This window comes from Sinocyclocheilus rhinocerous, unplaced genomic scaffold, assembly GCF_001515625.1.
Source record: "Sinocyclocheilus rhinocerous isolate Xijiao unplaced genomic scaffold, SAMN03320098_v1.1 scaffold349, whole genome shotgun sequence".
Taxonomy (NCBI): domain Eukaryota; kingdom Metazoa; phylum Chordata; class Actinopteri; order Cypriniformes; family Cyprinidae; genus Sinocyclocheilus; species Sinocyclocheilus rhinocerous.
The window spans coordinates 188730-200037 of record NW_015637137.1 but is presented as its reverse complement, the minus strand read 5'-3'; the positions used below and the strand labels follow the sequence as shown (position 1 = coordinate 200037).

The 11308-nt window shown below is 36.6% G+C and overlaps 1 protein-coding gene across 3 annotated transcripts in view; it reads left to right on the top strand.

The window, feature by feature from the left end:
• LOC107748532 (cytoplasmic protein NCK2-like) overlaps positions 1–11308 on the top strand; it is a 46269-nt gene that overhangs the window by 16218 nt on the left and 18743 nt on the right. For 2 of the 3 annotated variants that reach the window (XM_016563345.1, XM_016563344.1), the window contains exon 2: positions 6891–7131. In XM_016563345.1, coding sequence (XP_016418831.1) covers positions 6906–7131 — 226 coding nt within the window. In that variant the 5' untranslated portion in view covers positions 6891–6905. Of the gene's footprint in view, positions 1–2177; positions 2189–3392; positions 3395–6890; positions 7132–11308 lie in introns of those variants that run through there. The other variant, XM_016563346.1, reaches the window with a different exon arrangement.

Here is an 11308-nt window from a genome sequence, read left to right as displayed (position 1 = left end):
GCACCACGTATGCACTGCAAACGGAGTAATGTGAACCTGGCATTATGTGTGAGTGTGCATGAGCGCTCAGTCTCCAGGAGAGCGCGCGAGCACTGAATGGTTAAACACTGGCAAGAATTAAAAAGTAATGCAATTTATAAACTTTAGTGACGATGTGACACTGCCTCGATTGTGCAAGTGACAATTCCTGTGTCAACTGTGCAGCATGCAGCTCGCTTATAGTGCAGACGCTATGTGTGGTGATTTGAAGCCATTTGCGTATTTTGAGAAAGAAAGAGAGAGCGCGCGCGGTGATTCACTCACTTTTTTTATGAAGTTACGTCTCTCACAAGGTTTTTGAAACTGTTGAAAATACACAACATAGTAAGTTGATCCACATATGACAGCCTCTGAACTTGGTCAATACTAATCTTATATACAGGCACTGGACTAAAAATACATTCAACCAGTCATCGCTCCCAAAATGAATTCAACAGGTAATCTTGTTGCTATAAATGAATTACAACAATAAAAGAAAATTTGATCATGAATATACATGAACCACAATATCACATTAAACCACAGAAATTCCAAAATGACATTTCCCTTACATTCAACTTCCAAAAGTTTGTTTGTTGATCACAAAGTACAAAGTAGATGAGGAAAAATAGGATGCCGGGTGTATTCAAAGCGCCGCCATTACTGTCTAGAGTGCGTGGAATGGTGCACTGTGATTGGTTGAGCGGCTATATCGCATTCTGCAGAGAAGGGAGACTGGCGTTTGTATATATATATATATATATATATATATATATATATAGTATATTATATACTGTACTATATTTTTATAGAGTGTTTATATTAGTTTGTTCTGATATTGGAGTAGTTGTCTCAAATTCTGAAATTTCCCTGGTATTGGTATCAGCTCCTGAAATTTTTATGTAATAACCCTAGCTTATAACCCTAGTTCTGTTCAATTCTGTACTTCCTGTCATAAAGAGATGAAGAGATTGAAAGCATTAAAGTGACTCGTGTTTAGGATAATGGTAGTGGAGATGAAGACGGTGACTCTAAGAGCTAGATTACTGTGTTATTAGATGTGAGGCTTGTGTTTGTGTGAGTCTTGCAGATGTAGATGGGATCTGAGAGCATTACTGCCAAAAAGCATATTTCTGTGTATTTATTATCTTATTCCTCTCTCTCTCTTCTAAAGCAAAATTTGGTTGCTATTCAATACACACTCCACAGTGCACATAGGATTTTACTAACTAAATGGACAAGGATAGTGAAACTCTCTTCATCTCCTGTAGCTTAAAGGGGTCATATGATGCGATTTCAAATGTTCCTTTCTCTTTGGACTGTTACAAACTCTTGGTGCATAAAGAAGATATGTAAAATTGCAAAGACTAAAGTCTCAAATCCAAAGAGATATTCTTTATAAAAGTTAAGAGTCAGCCACGCCTACCTAAAACAGCTCATTCTAACACGCCCCCACATGTCTACGTTACGATGTGGGAATATTTACATAACACAAAAATCTACGCGTTTCAGAAAGGCGGGGCATAGAGGAGAAACAATAATGTACAGTATGTGGAAAATAATGTGTTTTTTGAACCTTAAACCGCATAAACACATTTCATTACACCAAAAACAGTCATATGATGTTTCTTTTTAGCAACATCATATGACCCCTTTAATCTAATTTTATTCTGCCATCTTTTAATTTGTTTTCACATTATATATTTCACAGTTCAAGGTAAAGTGATTTATTGTGTGTTCAGCAGTTGTGCACTATAAAGGCATTGATACGAGAACAGGTGTTTAGAGGAGAATGAAATGCCCAAGGTCCTTTGTTGAAGAGCTTCTTTGATTTCTGAAGCTCTGGGACTGGCACACCCTTTTGTTAGAGGAAATTCAAGTGCTCTTGAGTTGTTCAGCTCAGTTGATTTCATCTTCCAGCTGCCACTTTAAGGGACATCTGCTGAAAACGAGAGTGAAACCAAAGCTCCCATAGCATCTCTTGATCTGCTAGTGGATAAATTAGGAAGATACTACCGTGATGCAATAGTGGTGCACAGATATGTCAGTAACCAAAAATATTTGACTGTTTAATAATTTTAGCCGCAATAGTTTTGGTACAAACATTGTTAACAAACATTAGGTTAACAATGATTCACTGATTCAAACTTTGTTGCCTTCAACCTTTAAAGTCAAGGATGCTGCCCCTGAAATGTGACACACCGATAATTTCCATAGTTTGTTAGTTAGCTAGAAAAAAAATAATTCTAGCATTTTGCTAAATATATGCACTACATTTCTCATTTTTCTATACTCCGTTTTAATGGTTAAATTAAATGTTATTAATCAAAAAGCATGTATAATTAATTGAAATCATGAAACTTACACAATATAACAGCAATTTATTAAAAGATCTTTTAAAAGATTTTTAAGACCCTAAAAAATTTTTTTCCCCTCTCAAATTCAGTGTTTTTTCCACCAAATTCTGTTTTCCATCAATTTTCTGGATTCCATTTCATTACATTCTAATAATAAAAAGAAAAATAAATCTCTAATTGATTTTATAAAAAATAATTTATTATTTCTTTAAGTACTTAAAGAAAAGACGACGCATACATCTACCCACAAATGCATTTCCTAATATTGACAGGGATTATTCAATAGTTTCGAGTCATGATTCACTGTGTCTGAAGCATGTGTTCACTGATGGTCATGGTCATGGTACTTGTGTAGTAATATCATTTGAAATCATGTGCTTATCCCTGCCCTTCCTAGTAAGTCATTAGCGCTATATTTAGTGGTTATGGAGATCAATTTTTAACCACTCTACCTCAATATGAATGCTTTTAAAAACTGGGATTTTGGGATCCATAATCATGTTGCATAACTGGCTGTATGAGCTTAGCACCATGGTTAAGTAACAGGGATTAGTGGTCGACCGATATGGGTTTTTTGACAGCCGATGCCGATATCTTGGAAAGCAGGGAGGCCGATATAAAGCCGATATAATTGGATTTATTTTAATTTTAATTTAATAAATTTGAAATCATTTGAAAATGGATTAAAAATAATTGTGTAAAATAAACATACTTATACTTTAGAAGACAAAGCATTTTTCAGAAATAAATAAATATTTAATAAAAATCTAATTAAAAAGGAAGTAAACACTGTAACCAACAGGGCACTCAGTATTCTTGGAAGTTTGTGTGCATTGGAAATCATATTTTTCGTTCGTCGTCAAAATAAAAGTCCCGTCTCGAACACATCGGCCAAACAGAAAAACTTATCGGCCGATATATCGGCCTTGGCGATTATATCGGTCGACCACTAACAGGGATATAATGTTGCATTGTAAGCACTAAATTTCCTATGTTTACCCAGACCCCATGTGTTAGGAGTGTTTTTTTTTAATGACTGACTCTAGTTTGACAGGTGAGTGTCAGAGAGCAGAGCTCTCTCCACTCACAGCGTGTTTCTCTTTCAACACCACACAGGGAATGGAAAGACCTAGGAGGAGACCTGCATGTTTATAAAGAGGAGATTTTATCCCTGGCTGTTTAAAATGCTGGCCATCAGGCAGTCACTGTAATTGTATCAGCGGGTGTTGACACATGTGACAGCTTTATCTGTGAGTTGACAAGTTTCCCTACTCCACTGGGGACAAGAGAGAGTGGAACGTGGAGATCTGGCAGCAGTTTTGAATGATGACTGCTGTGTTTGTAGCCGGTTTATAGCCATACCTGAGGCTTGCTGCTTTTTTTAAGCTGTCATTTCGTATCTGAATCTAAGAGTAGTTAAAAGACCTGTGATTTGTGGCGATATGGGCAGCCTACCGTTTAAACACACTTGCTTTTCGTCTATTTGTGCTTGCAGTATAAATAATGTAGCCTGCTGTCACTGATAAAGCGTGCAGGGGGCTGTTTAACGATGAAGTGGCCAGTGTTTGTGTACAGTATCATAAAGTGTTCGCTCTCCCCTGCTGACTGGCACTCGTTTGTGTGTGGCAGCTGTCAGAGTGATTGGACGGCAACATACTGAGTGTCCCTGGAGCAGGAAACAGCACACAGCACCATCATAGTCCAATAAAGCCTCTTTCACTGACACACTCCCTCACATTCTTACTCACACTCACACACACAGGGAGGTTTCATGAACGCTTGTTTTAAAGACCACATGAAGTAGCTAAACAAGCACAGATTTCTGTCTTGTGTTTATGCGTTTCATTGAAAGAGGAAGTTTGGGCCAATAGGCTTATAGTGAAGTCATGGACCATGACTTAGCATTATTTGCTTCTTGTAGCATGATTTGCTACTTAATAATCAGCAGAGAGCAGTGCATGCTTATTCAAGACAGCATTCTGATCGTTGCAAAACTTTTTTTTTTTTTTTTGTAAAACATTAACCTATAGAAACTGGAATTATGCAGTGTTTCCATTCATGCAGCTTCAACAAACGATGGTTAGAAACACTTTGAGCTGAAATATGACTCCAATAAATGCACGCCTATGTGAATATATGGTATAAAATGCAGTCTCTGGTGATTTAACAATACGAATGTTTGAGAAATGCTTTAGCATACAGCAGCGTATAGAAAAATACAAATTAAATATTTTTTTCTCATTCTTTGCAAAGAATCAATCTAGGATCAGAAAAAGTGTTTTTTTTAATGCTCTTGTGGTAATTTTTAAAGAAAAAAAAAAATGTTAACAGCAGAAGATAGTTTAATGTACACTGTCATGTGAACATTCATTTTTTGCAATACAAGAATCCTTACATCAAAGATAAATTTAAGTAACTTTTTAGTGATTTTTAAGTAACACTACGATATGTAACACTTTATGAAATCTATTGTGTAATACATTTTTTTAAGTCCTTAAGGCTAACAGCCACAAATACAGACTAGGCCACAAAAATTCCAATATAATTTTGATATAATTGATTTTTTTTTAAAAAGCTGCAGTCTGCAACTTTTTTTGGTTAAAAATGATCCAAAATCAATATTTGAGCAAGTACATAACAAACCAGTGTTCAAAACTATCGCCTTACTTTAGCCGGATTCACAGTTTATAGTTAGCTTATAATAATGTTTTCTAATTTGAGTGGTGCGGGAAATTCGAGCATGCTGCTGCGTCATTACATCACTTCTGTAAACATAAAGAAGTTGTCCCGGCTAGTAGGCTATCGCATGTGAGGATCCTGCAGGTGGCAGATCGTTAGCCTTTTCTCACAGCAGCTAGAATAATTAAATGTCAAAAAATCATTTTGATGGCGGATTGTAATCCAGAAAGGATTATATGAAACACATGTGAATGAAATTAAATTATATTCCAGTTTTAAATGTGCTTCTGATTACAGATAGCCTGGGATTACACACGATTTGTATTTTAAAGACAACCAGTTCGAAGGAAGCATAGTTTGCTTTTTGGGTTAAAAAAATGTCTTGGTATGAAATTCGAATGGTATGACAATTAGAGAGCCGTGCCAGAGTACAACCCACGCAAGAAAGATAATTCCGCAAGTAACTGCAATTCCAGGTTTTCAAACAGAGATGGCGACAAAGAGGCAAAACTTACGGACTGCAGCTTTAAATGGATAATTGACCCAAAAAGGGTGACCTCAAACTTGTTAATCATTTACATTATATATGCATGCTTGATGCTCAAGAGCCAGTGAGGTTTTTCTATTGCGTTATTAAGCATGCATATTTGAGCTTCATTCACATATGGATAACTTTTATGATGTCTTTTTATGTGCTTTTTGAAGCTTGAATATGTTGATCATGTAGACCTTCTATGGATTGACAAAAATGCTAATTAAAACTATTTTTATTTCTTTTCCAAAGATGAACAAAAGTCTTTGGAATGACATGAGAGTGAGTAAATGATGACAGGATTTTCATTTTTGGGTGAACTAATGCTTTAAAGGGGTCATATGATGCGATTTCATTTTTTCCTTTCCCTTTAGAGGGTTACAAGCTCTTGGTGCATAAAGAAGATCTGTAAAGTTGCAAAGACTAAAGTCTCAAATCCAAAGAGATATTCTTTATAAAAGTTAAGAGTTAGCCACACCTACCTAAAACGGCTCGTTCATGTACAGTATGTACAGTATGTGGAAAATAATGTGTTTTTTTAACTTTAAACCGCATAAACACATTTCATTACACCAAATACACCAAATAATGTTCTTTTTAGCAGCATCATATGACCCCTTTAAAGCTGTATTTCCTTGTCTCTTGTTTTCTCTTTCGTTTACTTGTATCAAATATATCTGTTGTGGGATATTATCTTTTTTTTTTCTTTGTTCAGCCTGATTATTATGTGGTTTGCTCAGTAAGTTCACATGGATTTGTTTAATTCATTCATTATTATTCTGACACACAATTATTCACTTTCTTCTTTTCTTGCAATATGTCTCTCTTTTTTTCTCTTTCAGTGTATTGCTGAATACTTTACTGTGTTTAAGATGGGGAGGTGAAAAGGGGAGGCTTTAAAAGCTGTTTGAGGGCCAAGGCTGCTGTTAGTGTGGTGTGTGTAAATGTAGCCCTTGTGTTGTGTGTGTGTGTGTGTGTGTGTGTGTGTGTGTGTGTGAGAGAGAGACTCCCACATTTAAAGCTGTTCGTTCAGAAACCAGCTTTACCTCAGGGCTAGCTGGGCTCTTGATCTGTCCTGTTTCTCCTGAGGTTGCTGCTTAGCGTCTAGAGATGCCTGTCCATAGAAGAGCAGCAGGCTATCTACATGGGTTTTCAGGAGTCCAGGATCTCCTTTAGACTATTAAAAAGTTATTCAGCTTGACTCCTGACAATCTGCTGTTTTTATGGCATGTACGCACTTTTTGTTGTACTTTGTGTTTTGGTATAGACGAGGATTCTAAATTCTTCTTTTATTTTTATTGCAGAGGACTCCATGAAAGATGTCAGAGGAGGCGATTGTTATTGCCAAGTGGGACTATACAGCACAGCAAGACCAGGAACTTGACATTAGGAAAAATGAGCGCTTGTGGCTCCTGGATGATTCAAAAACGTGGTGGCGAGTACGAAATGCATCCAACAGAACGGGCTATGTCCCTTCCAATTACGTCGAACGCAAGAACAGTCTAAAGAAAGGCTCTCTGGTGAAAAATCTCAAAGATACACTTGGTAAAAGGCTTGTATATTTTGATTTCTTTTAATAAAGGGTTATCCAAAGTTATCCAGTAATGTCAGGGTGATGGATGTGTAAAATTTTGTAATATCCTGAAACAATGACAAATAAGATTATTGAACAAAAATAACAAAAATTAAGATTATTGTTTAAAATAAAAAATATCTTGGCACCAAATCAGAATATTAAACTGATCTATAGAAAACATTTATTTGAAATATTTTACTCTATTGTGTTTTTACGGTATTTTTTATCAAATAAATGCAGCTTTGGTGAGCACTTCTTTCAAAAACTTTTAAAAAATCTTACTGACCACAAACTTTTAAATGGTAGTGTATTTTCCAAGGTTTCTATCAACTAACCTTACCTTGACATGAAAAGGTTAATATTTTAAGAGATTTATTGACCTTGACTCACAGTCATGAGCGTCTGCAGGGGTTTGCATGATGATATCATTTCCTGTTTTGTTTGTTCCTGTATATTGGTTCCTTAGAATTTTTCTTCTTAGATTTTTTTCTTATTTTTTTTCATAGAAATAAGAAAATTCCAAACTGCTTTTTTTATCTTTTCCATTTTTTTTCCCATTAACTATCCTATTCAGGATAGTTCCATTCCTCTGATATTTCTGACTTGTTCCCTGTTTTCATGTGAGAAATTCAAAGCCTTCATAAAAGCAAAAAAAAATTACCTTCATCATCAAGGGTGTGTAAGCAGGAAGCACTAATTTAAAGGCTTGCGTTGTAAAACCTAATTAGTTTCCCAGCCGTTAATCACACAAGGGAGAGAGGTGAAACGATCGATCAGCTGTGTCTTGGAGCATATTGAATGTGTGTATGTTCGGAGGAGTCAGCCTCAGCTCTCCTGGCTGAAGTGAGACTAATGTGTCCCAGAATTTTCAGTGCCGATCATACAGTTCTGACTTCTTTTTTACCTTTAGGTTTAATGGCTCTGTGGTTTGCCACAGAGCTGTTAGGCTGTTATTTGCAGAACCATGTGTTGATATCCAAGAGGTGTCAAGCTCACTCATGATGCCCTTGCTTTGTTCCACACAGTGGTTTTGTTTTTATATTAGCATGGTTGGATATTGTTGTTATTGTGGTGGAGATTCTTCTGTGTCACACTTATGCTTTAACCACCTGCGATGAACAAGCCTAAAGGCAGTTGATCTGCAGATGGTAGCAAATGAGCCGTGCTAATGGCAGTTGCGTCTTTTCCTCGACGTCCTGTTTAATCTTCCTATCAACTACATGGTGGTTTAAGCAAGCACATTTTATGGGTAAATTAAATTGAAATGGAGAGACTACTGATTTAATTTGTGTTTTAAGGCTCATGTAAACTACCAGTCAGATGTTTGGAATCATTAAGATTTTTAAATGTTTTACGTATTATATTTTTTAAAATCTAAAATACAGTAAAAACAGTAATAATTTGAAATATTACAAATTAAAAGAACTGCTTTCTATTTTAATATAATTTAAAACATGATTTATTCCTGTTTTCAGTCTTCATTGTCATATGATCCTTCTGCAATCATTTTAATTTGATGCTTAATTTGGTGCTCAAGAAACATTTCTTATTATTTTTTTGGATTATTTAAGAAAGTTCAAAAGAACAGCGTTTATTTAAAATAGAAATGTTTCAAACATGATAAATATATTCACTGCCACTTGTCATCAGTTTAATGCATTTAAGTGCTAAGTAAGTTGTCTTTTTTTTTTTGGGATTCAACAAAAATATTTTAAAATCAGCCAACCTGTTTTCAAAAATTGATAATACAAAATGTTGTCTTGAGCACCAAATCAGCATGTTAGAATGATTTCTGAAGGACCATATTGACACTGAAGACTAAAGTAATGGCTGCTGAAAATTCAGCTTTGCCACCACAAGAATAAATTACATTTTAAAATATATTCAAAAATAACTGTTCTTTTAAATTGTACTATTCTTTCGCAATTTTTACGGAATTTTTGATCAAATAGATGCAGCCTTTCAAAGACTTCTTTCAAAAACATTAAAAAATCAATCAAGACACCTACACAAAGACAGAGATGTTTGTGGAGTGCAAAATCATCGCTTTCTGAGACAGAAAGAGCAATTAGGAGCATCCTCCACTCCATTTTACTTTCCTGCTGACAGCTATTTACAAGATGTCCACACACAAACAGACACACACACACACACACACACACACACACACACACACACTGCTCCACCCCTTCCCTGTAAGGCTAAATGGGCCTCAGCTCTCTGCCCCTTTGACCTTAACCTCTCTAGAACATCCTTTTCTCCCCTCCCTCACTTTCCTTACGAAGCACGTTTCATGCTATGCTTAATTACTGACACATGAGGCCCTGCATGGAGTCGAAGACAGGAAATGGGAGGAAGGAGGGCGAGAAACTCTGCAGTGAGACTCTGCAGGCTTTTTGTCATGTCTCTTTCAAATTAACTGTCAATTTAAAAAAAAAGTGGTGCCTGAGTAATTAAATAAGTAAAACCATAGGGGTTTTGATTGGCAGGAAGATGAGTAAATAATGACGTTTTTTTATTCTGTCGCTATCCCTTCAACAAAAATACACTGTACATTCTGCCACCTCTAATGCCTTTTTCACTTGGCACTGAAAGGGAGTCAAAAGCTGTCATGACCATACAGGCAGCCTCAATGCTTGGCCTCGGGTGTCATGTTTTAAAAGCACATCCTCTTCCCCAGTCTATTGGCCAATCGATCCTGGGTGGACAGAGTGAGGACAGCTCTCTCACAGGCTCTTTGTTCTTTCAGTGTGCTTTGATAAATGTGCTCATCTGCCGTCTGTGAGGTGAGACTCGGGTGTGTTTATGGGCTAAATAAGTGAGGTGCGTGTGCTCATTTCTCTATTGCTCATTCTCTCTCACACACATACGCACACACACACACACACACACACACACACACACACACATACACACGGATATGCTGGCGTATTGGTGTTTTTCCACCTGCTAGCCTCATAATCTCATCTCTGCTCGTGTTTGAGGTCATTCAGTCAATGCCGCTCATGCATACAGCTCCTGCCTTCATCCCTGCACCCAATTTGCAGTTGTCAAGGTTACCTCCCCTCTGCTCATCCATTGTGACAAGGTTACCCTTTCTCTGGCAGCCTTCATCTGTCTCGCTCTCCCTATTTTTTGCTCTTTCCCTCAGTCTTTTTTTCTTATCAGTGTATAAAGATTGTATTTTCTCTGAATGAGAAAACTTTGTGAGTTCTGTAGATATTGGAAATTAAAGACAGTGAAAATTCTATCACTATTCACAACCATGTTGTTCCAATGTATGACTTATAGGGCTGTCAAAAAATTTTTTAATTTCGAATATTCGTCGAATGAAAAAAAATAATAAAAAATCCACATTCGAATGCAAAAATGTTGCATTTGAATTTAAGGTCTGCGTCAGCCGTCAGGCAGCCTTATCAGTGGCGCACGAGATGCGATGACGATGTATGTGTCATTGATTGCATTTGAATGATTTTGTTAGCCAATCCAGTTGAACCCACTAGATGCGGCGCTGCTACGTTGTTCAGTCATATATTGCGGAAAACGAGAGCATCAGTGTGGAAAAGATGTTGTTTACGTCAAACTGAAACCAAGCCGTTCACACAGAACTCATATTTATCACATTTTCTAGAGGGACATCTATCAGCGTTGCACTCGCGTCTCGCAGAGAGCGGCATGTTTAGAAAGCCATGTAAAATTAATGAAAGTTCAACTTTTAAAAAACATGTCTAAAGACGTTATGGCGGTTTTTCCCCATCCCACTGTATCTCATGTTTTTAAATGAAGAAAGTAGCCTACTCTTTGTGATTGGTTTTCGGTCCTTTGTATTAAACTATACATACATGCATGGTGCTGTTTTTTTTCTAATTGTTTAAGCAACTTTATTAATTATATATGGTTTATAAACATTATTTTAAACATTATGCACTTTTTTCCAAAGATAGTCGTGTTATTTTATTACGCTTTGAAGAAACATGCATAATATTTTGCTCGATGCGCCCTCTTGTGGCCTCAGGAGAGAAGCCAAAAGCTTTTTTCCCCCTAACTGAAATTATGAGAAGGGTATAACTGCAGCCTGGAGATCTCCAAATGGGGGCGGGAACTCCAAAACGGGGTGGGAGCTCCAAAATAGGGCGTGGCTTCCTC